Here is a 14,385-nt window from a genome sequence, read left to right as displayed (position 1 = left end):
CGAGAGGCGAGAGACGATAAACCGTCAACTCCCGCCCGTCGCGGCCATCCGACGCGGCACCCTTTCCCTAGCTTGATTGGTCCTCTAGTAAGGGTACAATCAAACAGCATTCTGCTCAGGCCAACCGTGGTCGGCGAGCCGTCGATCACATCGAGATAGCAGTGTGTTCATCCCTCGCCCACTCTTTGATTCCATTAGTTACACCTTGAAGACTCGCCCGACCTTTTGTCCTGCTTGAAACGGGACACGAGACGGAACGTGGGGCAAAGCGAGCTTGTCTACTAATTCTCCAACTTTGTCCTACAAGAACGCCATGGCCGACTACCCGCGCGATCGAGTGCCGCCGCCGCGGCAGCCGAATCAATATGGGCAAGCCAACAACTACCAGCGGGATGCTGCTTTCTCGAATATCTTTGGGGCTGCTCCCCCTCCGGGCCGTTCGCAGACCATGACCTCGTCTGTCCCTCCGCCCCAGTTTATGCAACAACAAGATGGACGCACGCATACAATGTCATCAACCACGTCGGCCATGTCGGAGATGCAAAGACCGCCGCCCCAGCGAGCGCCGCCGGGAGGAGGTGGTTATGGTGATCCAATGCATCCTCCTCGGCAACGCCCCGTCGATGGTGGCCAAGGGTACGGATACTACCAGGGCCAGCAGCAGCAGCCGCGCTCAGTGTCGAGCGGACCGCAAGTTCCGTCCCCCCAATATCTGCAGCAGCAGCAGCAACAGGCACGGCGCCCGTATCCCGGCAGTCCCCCCTCCCAGCAACCGCCCCCCCCGCGGCTCGATCCCCCGCGAGGACCGCCACCACCACAGGGCTACTACAACCAGCAGCGGACACCTGCGCAGCGCTTCTATCAGGGTGGCGGTCCTGCGCCCGCCATGAACGCAGACCCGTATCGATCGCAATCCTTGGCTAGCTATCCGCGACCCCAAATGTATCCATCCCCGCCACAACAACCATACCAGCAGCAACAGGCACCGGCGAACGCCTTCCGGAATGCCCAGTACAATCAACAACACTCGGCACGTACGACGGCCCAAGGACGGATTGTTCCCGAGAGGCACATGGAGGACCGCTCCATGACCATGACCGGCTATCCTTCCCATGACCGAGACGCGCACCAGACAATGAGCGGCCGCGTGATCCCCAACAGGAGGCCGGCCGGGGTTCCTCCTCCTCCGGCCGACTACGTAGAAGGCCCATCGCCGAAACTCGGATACGCAGCCGGTTACGCCGCGCCTGGGTCGCAGACAAGGACCACGAGCATGGCGTCTTCGACCGTTGCCGACGGTGGGAGGACCATGTCGATGGCTTCGACGATAGTTCCGTCTTCAATAGCCCCGAGCGATAAGGTGGACAGCCAGGCCATTGTGCAACGGTCTTCGAGGGGCAATTCGATACACGAACGGCCGCCGACCGCCAAGATTCGACCCCCAATCGTGTATCCCGCCCTGCTCTCGCGCGTTGCCGAGTGCTTCCGCCAAAAGATTGTCACGGGCGACCGGACAAAGAACGAACTTACGTACAAGAACGCTTTCAGCGGAGCTGAAGCTGTTGACGTGCTTTCGTACATTATTCGGACTACAGACAGGCAGCTGGCATTGCTCTTGGGTCGCGCGCTCGATTACCAAAAGTTCTTCCACGATGTTACATATGAGCATCGACTACGGGATTCGACATATGAAATATATCAGTTTAGGGAAACCATATCGGATAACGTCGAGGAGAAGCCGACCGTCAATGGCGTGTTTGTGTTGCTCTCCGAGTGCTATTCCCCAACATGCACGAGGGATCAGCTCTGCTACTCTATTGCATGCCCACGGCGGCTGGAACAGGTATCGAGGCTGAACCTAAAGATGGGTCCTGGTCTCAAGAGGGAGGGAGAAAATGCTGTGAACGACGACGACGCGGACCAGACGGATGAGCAGAAGCTGTGGATCAACAGCGTGCCCAAGGAGGTGGCAGATAGCATAGGTGACCGCGAGAAGAAGCGCCAAGAGGTCATTTCGGAGATCTGCTACACGGAACGAGATTTCGTCAAGGACCTCGAGTATCTCAGGGATTTCTGGATATACCCGCTTCGTGGCAGGATCAACGGCATGTCGCCCATTCCGATACAGAGAAGAGAAAAGGTCGTCCGGAACATTTTTACCAATATCATCGACCCTCCGAGCATCCACGGTGTCAGCTCCAGGTTTGCTCGCGCGTTGACGGACCGGCAGCAGAAAGCGCCCGTCGTAAGAAATATTGGCGACGTGTTTCTGGAGTTTGTGCCACAGTTTGAACCCTTCATCTTGTACGGATCGAAGCAGCTCGAAGGCAAGTTTGAGTTTGAGCAGGAGCGGTCCATCAACAAGGATTTTGCGAGGTTTGTGGATGAGGTGGAGCGACGGAGAGAGTCGAGGAAGTTGGAGCTCAACGGCTATCTGACAAAACCGACGACGAGATTGGCACGGTATCCGTTGCTTCTGGAGCAGGTGCTGAAATACACAGAGCCCGATAACCCGGATAAGGAGGACATTCCCAAGGTCCTGACCATGATCAGGGACCTCTTGAGCCGTGTCAATGCTGAAAGCGGCAAGGCAGAGAATCGCTTCAACCTGCGACGACTGCACGAGCAGCTTAAGTTCCGGCCCAACGAGAGGGTAGACTTGAAACTTTTGGAGGACGGCCGAGAGCTCGTCTACAAGAGCCAGCTGAAAAAGGGCCCAACCGAGCAAGCTGACATCACAGGCTATTTATTCGACCACGCTGTCCTCTTCGTGCGCGTCAAGCAAGTGGGCAAGACGGAAGAGATCAAGGCCTACCGCAGACCCATTCCCTTGGAGCTGCTCTCTATCAAGGAGATGGACGAAGTGATACCGCAGTCGGGCGCCGTGAAGCGGACCTCATCGAGCATACTGCCCGCGCTGCGGACTTCTAATACCGACACCAAGAAGGGCGAAGGCTGGCCTATCACGTTCCGACACCTTGGCAAGAACGGATACGAATTATTACTTTATGGTGCCAACCAGTCCGGGCGCCAGAAGTGGCTGGAGCTCATTGACGCTGCTCAGCAGCGGCTCAGGGCTCGGGCTGATTTCCTGAACATGACTGTCATCTCGTGCAGCTTCTTTTCTGGTCAGAACAAGGTCAACTGCGTGACGCCGTTTGGTGAGTTTGGCAGAGAAGTGCTTTGCGATTCTTGAACGAGGCTAACCCCTCCATAGACGGCGGGCGCAAGCTCATATATGGAACCGACAACGGCATTTACATGTCAGACCGTCGGGCAAAGGACAAGGATGCGGTGCCCAAGCGGGTGATTGACGTGCCGAGCGTGACGCAGGTCGACGTACTCGAGGAGTACCAGCTGCTGCTTGTGCTCTCGAACCGATCGCTCCTCTCGTACCAGCTCAGCGCGCTCGATCCCAACGAGCCCATCTCGTCGAAGCGGGCGAAGAAGATCCAGAACCACTGCAACTTCTTCAAGACGGGCATCTGCATGGGCCGCCACCTCGTGTGCTGCGTCAAGAGCTCGGCGCTGTCGACCACAATCAAGGTGTACGAGCCAAACGATGCCATGTCGCGCACCAAGAAGCAGAAGGGCCTCAGCAAGATGTTCAACGCCAGTCAGGACGAGCTCAAGCCGTTCAAGGAGTTTTACATTCCCACCGAGTCGAGCTCGGTGCACTTCCTCAAGTCCAAGCTTTGCGTGGCTTGCGCCCGGGGCTTCGAGGTGGTCAGCCTCGAGACGCTCGAGACGCAGTCGCTGCTTGACCAGGCCGACACGTCGCTCGACTTTGTCGCGCGCAAGGAAGGGGTCAAGCCGATCCACATTGAGCGGCTCAACGGCGAGTTCCTGCTCAATTACTCCGAGTTCTCCTTCTTTGTCAACCGCAACGGCTGGCGCGCCAGGCCCGAGTGGCGCCTTGACTGGGAGGGCACCCCGCAGGCCTTTGCGCTCAGCTACCCCTGGATCCTGGCCTTTGAGCCCAACTTTATCGAGCTCAGGAACATTGAGACGCTGGCGGTGCACATTGTGCCCCATAAAAACATTCGCATGTTGCATAGTAGTACGCACGAGGTTGGTTTCCCCGCACTTCTTTTTATCTATCCAGGGCTCTGGCTCCTTGGGTGTGGTGTGATTGATGACTTACGTTTCTTTTCTAGATCCTTTTTGCGTATGAAGACGAGCGAGGCGAGGATGTTATCGAGGCCATTGACTTTTGGAAGAGCCAGAGAAAGTCGGAGCTGTACCCCCCGCAGCAACAACAACAACAGCAACAGCAGCAGCTGGCGTTGCCATCAAATAGCGCCGGGCGGATATGAGCTGGCTTGGATGATAATGCGGAGGATCTTGAGGATGGAAATGAGGTTGAGTCCTTTTCTCTTTTGGCTCTTGTGTCGATTTCCCGTGTTTCAAACACCCCCGTTTCTATCTGTTGTTGTCCCCGGTTATCTATGTCCAGCGGGGGGAAATAGGCATTAAATAATATCACTTTTCTTCTTTTTTCCTCTCTCGCGTCATCTCGAGGGGTATTTGTTTATCTGTCTATGTTATCCAGCCACGGTCCCATGGTCTGATGGCCTTGGCCTACTCGACAATGGCATGATATATATCGAGTATCGATCGAGTTTGTCTCGTGCGTGAAAGATTGGCGCCGGCAAGAGCAGGAGCAAGTGAAGTGGCATGTACAAATAAGGGGGAAAGGGGCTGACTTGCTGGGCTTTTTTGCTTGTGGGCCGTGTGGATGTCGTTGTGGATTGACCGGGACTTGGATCCGGCCAGCGTGTGTCACGGGGGTAATGCTATCACTTGCCACCTATTCTACCAAGTGGAAGTGATACGAGGGGGTGGTTAATGGTGAGGTGGGGGACGATGGTCTGGCAATGTGAGACCGATATATCGAAAGGAATATTCCCCTTGGACCAAGACCTCTGTCACCTGTAACCTAAGGCGCCTAAGCAGGAGAAAGGAAAGGGCGGAGGAGGGGATGAGGGATGGAGGGGGACTTGATCAATCCGCGCGATGTTTGTGTAAATCATACTAGTAGTCGTTGTTGGGTGTTGGGAGGGTTCTTGTGTGTAAGTAGACGATCGATTACACAGTATATTGACCAGTATACTACAGGCTCTGTGTCTAGGTTCATGCTCACTGTTGCAAGGTGGTAGCATCGTTAGGCAGGTGATCGGGAGGGGGTTGATTTCGGGCGATTCATACTGTGATTGTACCTTACTGTACTGTACACGTCGGTACGATACATGTACGGTACCGCCGGTGATGTACCTAGTGGGATAACTAGGTAACCTCTCAGGGTTAGGTCGTGCAACGGCGCTTCGGGTGACCCATCGATCGTCGGGGCTTGGCAGCCTAGCGGGGCAGGATCCATCAGATGTCTGCGCCTCCTTCACCCCTGTCCTGTTGCCTTCCTCTCCACCCGTACCTATCTCCAACTCCGTAACTAAGAATCTTCGCTGTCAATTTGCTTACTCTTCTACCAGCCTGCCAATATCGACGAAGCCCAGTCATCCATCCCCTAAGCATCAATAGCATCGTATCAACATTAAACAGCAGCCATGGTGTCCGAGGACCGCCAGCGGGTCATCGAGACCAACCGCTCCCTGCGCTTGATCAAGAACGCAAGTCCATCCATCCCTTACTTCTGCTGGGAGCTCACAACACAATGCTAACCCTCAAAGCAGGAACTCGAATCGCTTCTTGAAAAGGGCGTAATCACCGACGACGCCTTTGACACCATCACCACGCTGCTCCCAGCCGAGTCAAGCCTGTCCGCCAACCCGGCAGCGCGGACTGTCGCCCAACAACAACAACTCCCGCCCACACCCGCCCGCTCAACACCACCTACTCCCCAACCAGCAGCCCCAGCACCAACCGCTGCTGCTGCTGCCGCCGTCCCACCACCGTCCTACGCACAGTCCACGGCCGCGCCCCCACCCCTGCCCATTCGCAACCAGCCGCCTACGCCCGCCGCCCCGGAAAAGCCCGTGCTGGCCTACGCCCGCGCGCTGTACCGCTACGCGGCGGGCGACGCGCGCGACTGCTCGCTGGAGCGCGACGACCGCGTCGCCGTGTACGAGTACATGAACGCCGACTGGTGGATGGGGCGGAACCTGCGCACGGGGCAGGAGGGTATTTTCCCGCGGAGCTACGTCGTGACGGTTGATCCGGCCGCCGACGAGGAGAAGAAGCAGCAGCCGATGGTGCCGGTGGTGCCGGTGGTGCAGCAGCAGCAGCAGTACCCGCCTGCTCCGCCGCCGGGACAGCCCGTCGTGCCCTACAACCATCACCAGCAAGATGATGGGGGTAGTGGTAGTAAAGTTGGTGAGCACGGCAAGAAGTTTGGTAAGAAGCTCGGGAATGCGGCTATTTTTGGCGCGGGCGCTACGCTTGGGAGTAAGGTGGTCAATTCTATCTTCTAAAAGGGGTCAGGGTTGTATCAGGTTGGGTTGTATGACGGGCAAAGAGGTGGCGTTTCCGTTTGTCTACTATGGCTGGCCAGATGGTTGGGCTGGGATTGAGTCGAGAGACATTGGATGATTGGGCTTCATGTGGTTGTTTTCGGCTCTGCCGCTTTGGATGATTCAGAAGCCAGTTCTTTCTTCATGCAGGCGTGTACATGGTAATGGGCCGTGGGTACAAATGTTCCTTTCCTATGACGGTTGGTAGACGGGTGTTCCTTAGTTCTATGCACTTGATATTCTCACTTCTTGATTTCTCCGACCGTCGTTGTAAGCCACTGGACCCAGACAGAGGAACTACGGCGTTCCAGGAACGCAGTTCTGCCAGATCTCCAGTAGAGCAACGCTATGGTTTGTGTTGTGCTAGCTACTTAGCAAAGGTAGGTATGCAAATCACTAACCCATTTACCCAAAATGCTGAGTCCGCCTCACAAACTTGCCCTCTTGGCCGCCCACATCCTCGCTGTACCGGCATGCTGCTGCCACTGTGTAGGGAAGTGTGATATCCAGTGTAGTTGAGCTAGGTAGCAGGGCAGGAAAGAGACAACCCAAACCCGCAGAGCTAAAAGGCAGAAAAGATTCCGTCCGGTCCGGGGTTGCTGAAACTGTAAGTCTACTGTCCAAACCTTTATTGCACCGCCTTGGTAGCCCGCCAGTGATTCCTAGTATGATGACGAGAAAGGACCGCTTATCCCCGTCAAACAAGAGACCAACCAACCTGCTGCATCTATGCGATGAATGTCCTCCAAGATCGAAGAAAACGCCAAAATAGCAGTGCCCAAGAAAGCATTGAAGCAACCAACGAGGAAAGATCAAGGCGCCTGAGCAGGTGGTGTCGGCGCCAAGGAAGACTTGGAGCACCATATATGATCCTCAGCGTCAGGGTATGCCTTCCATGACCGCCAACACCGCCTCGGCCATTTCCATATCCAGATCCATATCCGCCTTCACGTCCATACCGCTCATATTCGTGTCATCAGTGCCGCGATCGCGAGGCCACCGGGGCAGCGGCATGCCGGCATATTTCAAGCCCGACTTGTTCTCCATCTCGACCCTCAGGATCTCAATCGCCAGCGCCCACCTCGTCTCCAGTCTCGCTCTCCGCTCGGCAAACACGTGCAGCAGCGCCTCCTCTTCGTTAGCGAACTCGACGGCAAGTTCCTCGACCTCCTCCCGGCGCCTGTCCATAAGCGTCTGCACCTCCCTCTGATGCCGCTCCACCAGCTCCTCCATGCTCTTGGCTTGCTTCTCGCGCAACCCGTTGATTTGCGACTGGTGCCTCCTTTCCATGAAGTCCCTCACGCAATACTGCTGACGGAGCTGTTCAAGATCCTTTTGTGTGACTCGACGCCGGGGCATTTCCCTGTCATGATTTTGGGAGGCATTGATCTTGGGTTTGTTGCTGCTGTTGTTATGATTCTTGGGATGAGGAGGATCCTTACCCTCCATCGCACCGCGGCAGTAGTCTTCCATGTACTTCAGCTTGAGCCGTACCTTCTTCTCCTTTTCCTCCTGACCCGCCTGCAGCTCAATTTCGGCCAGCACCTGCCTGTCTTCGAGGTGCTGCTCCGTCTTGGCGTGCCGGTCCCGCATCTTCTCCATTAAATCTGAAAAGCGCTCGTCAAGAGCGACTTTCTTGTCCGAGTGCCGGACGCGCATGGCTTCTCTCGCCCTGTGCTCAAAGTCGGCAAATTTCGTTAGCTCCTTCTCCTGTGCCTCACGCAGCGCCCTGAATTCCCCGCTCTCTCTGGTTCTCTTCTCTGCCTCCCGCCTCTCGGCGGCCTCAAGTTCGGCTGCCTTCTCCCGAGCCAGTTTCTCCGCTTCTAGCTCGGCAAGACGAGCTTCCTCTTCGGCTCTCCTCCGCTCGAGCTCTTCCTCACCGTTGCAAAAATTGGGGCAGCCGACGGCGGGGTCCCAGACGGCGCCGCAGATGTAGCAGAATTGGGCTTTGCACCGGCACGTAATGTGGGTGCAGCCCTGGGTAAGCTCGACTAGGGCGCGGCACTTGTAGCAGCGCCGCCACCCCGAATTCTCGCCCATCTTGAGGACCGCGTCGAGCTCCCCGTCTTCGGGGCAGTCGTGACCCAGCTGGTGCGCGGCGCGTTTGCACATGACGCAGACGCGAGTCTTGCAACTCTTGCAGAGCGCTTCAAAAGGGTGCTTTGGGTCGACCTTGCCCGACGGCGGGATGAACTCGCCGCAGGAGAGGTTCGGGCAAAAGATGCGAGCTTCCCACGGGGTGCTGTACTGGACCACGGCTTTTAGGAACAGCTGCTGCTGGTCTCGGGGAAGCACCGTCTTGATGGTTGAACCGGGGATTGGCTGCGTGCAGCACCGCGGCGGCATCTTGGATTCGTCGGTTATGGACTGGGCAATCATTACGCCGAGGCAGGTCCGGCAATACATGTGGCCGCACGGCAGTGTGTGCAAGTTGTTGCTTCCGCCCGTGAAGTCTTCACGACAACATATGCAGGGCCTGGTACATGGATGGCACATATCAGGTCTGTGCTTGCTTGATCTCACGCATGTGAGCTTTGTTTGGCTCGCGGTCACTTACATGGGTGACAGGGAGGCTTGAGTAAGCCGCCTCCTCCTCCTCAGCCTGCTGGTGAGGCTCCGCGTGAGACCTTTGAAGCTGTTCCGTGCGACCAGCTTAATCACCATGCCTTCGGACCACTTTGTCTTGTCGTGGTTCGGCCAAAGGAACTGGGGTTGATCGAGCGCGGGGTGCACGTGGCTGAGATATTTCTCGTAGTGGTTGAAAGTCAGGAGGCTCCTGGATCTCCTCTTTGATGAAACATCGGTCAAGATGGCGGGCATTGTGGTCGAGTGGGTCGAAGCATGCGATATTAACGGCGGGATTGGGGTTTCGTTTGGTTCTGAAGATACACTGTGGTCATGCACGCCAAGGGGATCGACCGACTCGTCGGCGGGGGTGATGGGATCTCGACTGTCGCACCATCTTGATATCGGCAGCTCGATCCCCAGAGCGGAAGCTTTCGCCATCAGTTCTTGCTCCAAGTCTGCCTCGGCGGTCTGGTGGTCCTGGCCCAGGACATGGCGGAGATAGTCGGCGTCTCCGAGTTCGGGAAGTCTGAGAAGGCCGTCGGCCAGGACGGCTGGCTGGGCCAGCTGGAGAGTCATGGTGCTCCCAGCGACGAGCGTAGGACGATTTATTGGTCTGGGCCGGGAGATAGTATGGAGAGGTCCAAGCCGTTTGGGTGGGCATGAAATGCACACAAAGAAGACATGACATGGAATCAAGGCCAACACATAGGTTGGTGTCCTAATGCGTAGAGGTCATCGCCTAGGCGGCCGGCGGGGTCCCTGGCTTGCCCGATGCTGCCCAAGAAGGTGACCAGGGAGAAGTTGCAATGATGAGGACCCCCGATACTGAACACAATGTGGTAAGGGGAAGAAATAGGCCAGCAAGGGCGGGTGACAGCTACAGCATTTGTACGTGAAACTTTAGACGGCGCACAACAGGTGGGATGAAAGACGTGGGTGGGTGATGGGATATGCAGTGATATGATCAGCCCTGAGCCGGCAGGCAGGAGCCCGGCCAGGATACGTCACGTCGTTTGTACTTAGGTATGTAAATACATTTCACTGTACGGTACAATACATACTGTAGGTACCCACTGGACGAAGCAAGCTCTGTTTCTTTGTCGATCGTATGAGGTCTCGGGTGATTTCATTATTACGAGCCTGATCCGGAGTCAGAGAGCTCAAGCCCTTCATGAGAATCGGATTTGAGCAGTGTGTAAAAAAGGAGCACGCTGTAGAGCATAAGTTAACCTCGAGTCATGCTGTACTAAACCGGCCTGATCGGTACTTAGTGATCTACAATTACCTAGCTTTGCGCGCCCTTTAAATTCCAGACGCCCAACCGCGAATGGCATCTAGGGAGCTGGAGCTCGCTTTAGAGCCTCATGTTGACCACAGAGGGATACTACGGGTACTGGGGGCTAAGAAGTTGTGCTGGCCGTACTCAAACCCAATCATGATCGTGTGTTGCGAGAGCCAAGCATCACTGGGTCCCTCCACGCCAAAAACTGCCCAAGTGGGATAAGCTGGGATTGCCATCTCTTAGCCTAGACGAGGGCAGAGTGCTTAGAGCACAGTGTGTCTGCTAAGTTATCGACGTATGTACGAAGTATGTATATACACTCATACGTCCATCAGCTGAAGCTGTCTGGAAATGCTAGTTGTGTGAAGGGCAAATCTCACCTGGGCCCTTGCATCCCATCACGTTAACCCTACAATGATAGGCCCTCACTTCCTGAGAAAGCACCTACAAACCGCCTTATACATCTCCCTATGTTACGAGAGGCATCCACTCAAACAGTGGTTATCGGCATTTGAGATCGAACATTCAAATCCGGTAATCCGCTTCTTCTCCCACGCTGTTTGCTTGGTTTCCGGTGGCTTGCAGATGCAAACCCGATCGGAAAAGGCTTCGACTAGTGTAATACCACCCCGCCAAGCAAGGCCCATCACACAAGCTCCCAGCGGGCTAACCATCCCACACTCTCTCCTGCATTTCTCACTATGCAGAGTTTCCCTTTCCGGGGCCCCGATTCTTGCAGAGCCTCGAGCGCCTTTGCCGCAGAGATGGAACCCACTGCCGTGCCTTTGCCCTCACTCAGACTGAATGCCCCCGTAGTGACGAAGCCAATCAGGTCGTCCTCGTCCGGACACAGCGGGTGCCCGCCGATATCTACCTGATTGGCCGCCGGCCTGGGATACGGCAGCTCCGTCGCGACGAGCGACTGGGCGAGGAGCCTTTTGCGCGTCTCCATATCGACTCCCTGCGGCATCTTTCGAGGGCCTGATCGGGACCTGCCCTTGCCGACCCCTGTCGATTTCGAAGGGAGTCGCCGAAGCCACTGATCCCTCAGATCAAACGGCAGGGATCCTGGGTGGCTTGAGCAAGGGACGGAAGCCGGCACTTCAGCCTCTGGACAGGGCCCCGCGGCGTTGGGCTTTGGGCTTGGGAGCCGGTAGATACGCGCACAAGTATTGGCCACGCCTCGTGTAACGAAGCTAAGATTAACCGTGATGATACACTGTGTTAGTGGTTTGTCCGGATTTTGCGTTCCGAGCAACGAGCTGAAGGACGCCTTTGTCAGCCGTCTAATAACTGCAAGAGCGTGAGAGCTGTGTCGAGGGACGTCTTCGCCCCCTAAAGGTTCCGACTGTTCGGGAGGGTCGAGGTCCATCGCGTCGGCTGAGGATGGCAAGATAGGTGCTTGGTGGAGCCCGAAAAGATGCTCAAAATCGCACGCAAGACCGTCTCCGATCTCGCCCTTCCGACCGGCACCTAGGTCGAGCGATGTCCACTCGATCCTCTTGCCCTTCGGGCGGCGATCCCAATCCTGCTTCCTCTTGGCCCGTTGCTCCATCTCCCAACTAAGCCCTGCGTCAGTAGCCGGGAAGTCCCCAGGGAACCAAGGGGCTCCCTGCTCAAACGCGATCTGCCTTTGCTCGTCCAGGCCCCCAAGTCGCGGGTTACCTCCGGTGGAGAGGGGGTAGTGCATGAGTGAATACCATATGGGCAGAACGCACTTCCATGGTGCCAGTAGCGTCCATGTCCCTTGCGTCTGCCCATCTGTCGCAGGTCGGGAGGCGAAAAGCATGACCGGAATTGGCGGGTCGGCCCTAGTAACCTGGAGCGGTTCTCCGGGAGTACTAGAACCTTTCCGTCGATTTATAGCCTTCTGAGAGGGTAGCATGGAGGCTACATATCGACTGTCACGGCAAAAGATATTGAATGGTTTCAATCCTTCCTCAACCGGCCAGTCAGTGAGCGTTTCAATCAGAGATTTGTTCGCACTGCCGTTTGGAATCTTGACCGTCTTAGGAGGATAAGCAAGCCGAGGATCCTTTACCGAAAAGGCTAAGAGAGCATCCTTGTGAAGAGATGCTGGGTTAGAGACGCCAACAAGAGACGTGAAGACCTGGCCGTGGCGTTCCTGCGTCTCGGGCTTGGTGTAGTAGGGTTGCAAAATGCCCAGCAAGGCTTCGGTAGAGCCAGGCCCTGTTAGCTCGATGCTACCGATCTCAAAACGCAAGTCCTCCACATGCAGCTTGGGGGTTTGCATCTTGCACAACTTGACGAGCTCCTGGAATAACTCGAGAAAACAGGACGGATGCGTTCGAATAAGCAGTTGCCTCGTGATCTTTTTCGGCTGGTTCGAGGTGGCCGACTCTGCATTCTGAACAGGTGCCTGGGGATTCCAAACGATGGTAGCTGGTCCGATATCACGCCTAGAATCCTTCATCTGCTTGCTGAGGAAGCCGGTCCATTTCCGCACGCCAGCCCTCCACTTCACACCTCGCGCCCCCCAAAGGCCGTCTTGCGTCAAACCTAGGGCCCTCAAAACCCGCTCAACGCCTTCAGCCGTCCCGTACAGCCCTATGGTGCTCATGTAGCTAGTGTCCCATACCACAAGCCCCTTTTGACTGGAGGCTCGATGGGTCGGTCTGTAGCATTTCTCTGTAGGCGTCAGCGGGATGGCGAACCTCCACAGTGGCTTGCTTGGCTCCGTCATCTTCGCCCGTTTCGCATGCCATAGGTGTGTAGGTAGCCATGTTTTATTGACTTGTCTTTTTCTGAACTTGGATTGTGCCTTGGGCGGGTCATTCAAGACGTTACGTCGGATCTTGGGTCTCGGCGCCCTCGTGTGCACGGTCGGCTTCGCAGCGGCGTCGGCTGTTGAGGCAATGTCGGCAGTAAGCTTCTCAAGCTGCCTTTTCCTCTTTCTAGCGGCGAGTATGCCCAGCCTCCTTGCGGTTTCCGCTCGGATCCGTGCGCGGGTGGTTCGAGGTCGTCGTTTTCGTGCCTCGACGGTGGGGGTATTGTCCTCGATCATCTCCCTCCTTGCCCGCTCGCGCAATCTCTTCGGTACCCTCTTGACATTGTGGCTTGCGGTCCTCCGCCGCATAGCGCGGGGCACCTGTTGGAACACTCGAGTTGCATTGGCAGCCTTGCATTTGCGCATGCTACTCTCAAGCGCCTTGATCTCGAATTCGCGGGCATTGAGGAATTTTTGCAAGTCGAGCTTGCCGTCCTCTAAGGCGGCGTCCGACGGCTGGGAACGAATGTTGCGTGCATCCTGGAACTTGACGCGTTTGGCTGACCGCGTCGTAGTCGTCGTCCGCGCATCATCTTTTGCCTTGGAATTGTTATCCTTTGTAGTGTTTGGGGGATCCTTGCGCTTCCTGGCTTGCGGCCCCTTTCCAGGAGGGAAAGATGCTTTGCCGTCCATCTGGCCCGGCGTAGAGGGTCAGGTTAGAATAGGCTCCGTTGTTGCGCCGCTATAATTAGAGACGAACTTAATTTTGGAGCTCTTATCTTATCGGACTATTTAGCATTAGCCCCGCCAAACTCAGGTACGAGGTAACTATCTCGAGTGCAGGCGAGGGCAGGCCACTTGCCTGCCGCCTGCCGCCTGCCCAGGCAGCTCAACAGCAGTCCATGAATTCGGGTCATCGGTCGACAAACCCCTGGAGTTCTGGACAAAGTTCCAGGGCCACAAGACTCCAACTGCATGATGGAGGCAAAGCACCAACCGAAACCCTTCACCACAGCAGAGTTCCAGGAACAGAAAGGCTGCGAAATCGATAAAACAGGCAGTGAACTCAGTCAGTCGGTGTGCCTGGGTAACGGTCATTCCTGGTACAGTATTCTCATGGATCAAGACCCCGCATCCCCGATCATTCGATGAATTCAACCGTTCCATATTATTCGCTCCTGCAGACTCACCAGTTGCTTCGTCTAATCCCCCTGTCCTTACTGCTGCTACCTGCAGTACACTATCACGCCAATACCCGGGCATGATAAGCTGCTGTGCAGCTGTCACAAACGAGCGCTTCCTGCCCTGTCGCGTGTCCCGACCGAGATACGGACATACGG

The 14,385-nt window shown here is 56.2% G+C and overlaps 4 protein-coding genes across 4 annotated transcripts; 2 read left to right on the top strand and 2 right to left on the bottom strand.

Moving 5' to 3' along the window:
• Positions 1–313: 313 nt before the first annotated feature.
• N656DRAFT_785847 (CNH-domain-containing protein) lies at positions 314–4,316 on the top strand (the record flags this gene model as incomplete). The annotated part of the gene is made up of 3 exons (XM_064816468.1): positions 314–3,161; positions 3,218–4,071; positions 4,158–4,316. 3 exons carry the CDS (start codon positions 314–316, stop codon positions 4,314–4,316), a joined length of 3,861 nt encoding a protein of 1,286 aa, XP_064674537.1.
• Positions 4,317–5,413: 1,097 nt separating this feature from the next.
• Positions 5,414–6,806, top strand: N656DRAFT_833393 (SH3-domain-containing protein). Its single transcript, XM_064818685.1, has 2 exons — positions 5,414–5,627; positions 5,691–6,806. Exons 1-2 carry the CDS (start codon positions 5,565–5,567, stop codon positions 6,426–6,428), a joined length of 801 nt encoding a protein of 266 aa, XP_064674536.1. The 5' UTR covers positions 5,414–5,564; the 3' UTR covers positions 6,429–6,806.
• Positions 6,807–7,158: 352 nt separating this feature from the next.
• N656DRAFT_2919 (uncharacterized protein) lies at positions 7,159–9,163 on the bottom strand. Its single transcript, XM_064809148.1, has one exon. It carries the CDS (start codon positions 8,961–8,963, stop codon positions 7,347–7,349), a length of 1,617 nt encoding a protein of 538 aa, XP_064674535.1. The 5' UTR covers positions 8,964–9,163; the 3' UTR covers positions 7,159–7,346.
• A 1,458-nt stretch (positions 9,164–10,621) lies between these two features.
• N656DRAFT_2903 (POPLD-domain-containing protein) lies at positions 10,622–14,083 on the bottom strand. The gene is made up of 3 exons (XM_064809141.1): positions 13,908–14,083; positions 13,806–13,833; positions 10,622–13,738 (listed from the first exon to the last, which is right to left on the bottom strand). The coding sequence occupies exon 3, from the start codon at positions 13,736–13,738 to the stop codon at positions 10,964–10,966; it is 2,775 nt and encodes a 924-aa protein (XP_064674534.1). The 5' UTR covers positions 13,806–13,833; positions 13,908–14,083; the 3' UTR covers positions 10,622–10,963.
• Between the last annotated feature and the right edge of the window lie 302 nt (positions 14,084–14,385).

The sequence above is a fragment of the Canariomyces notabilis genome, assembly GCF_033297395.1.
Source record: "Canariomyces notabilis strain CBS 508.74 unplaced genomic scaffold N656scaffold_1, whole genome shotgun sequence".
Taxonomy (NCBI): domain Eukaryota; kingdom Fungi; phylum Ascomycota; class Sordariomycetes; order Sordariales; family Chaetomiaceae; genus Canariomyces; species Canariomyces notabilis.
Note: the sequence above shows the minus strand (reverse complement) of the source record. Positions and strands in the feature narration are given on the sequence as shown.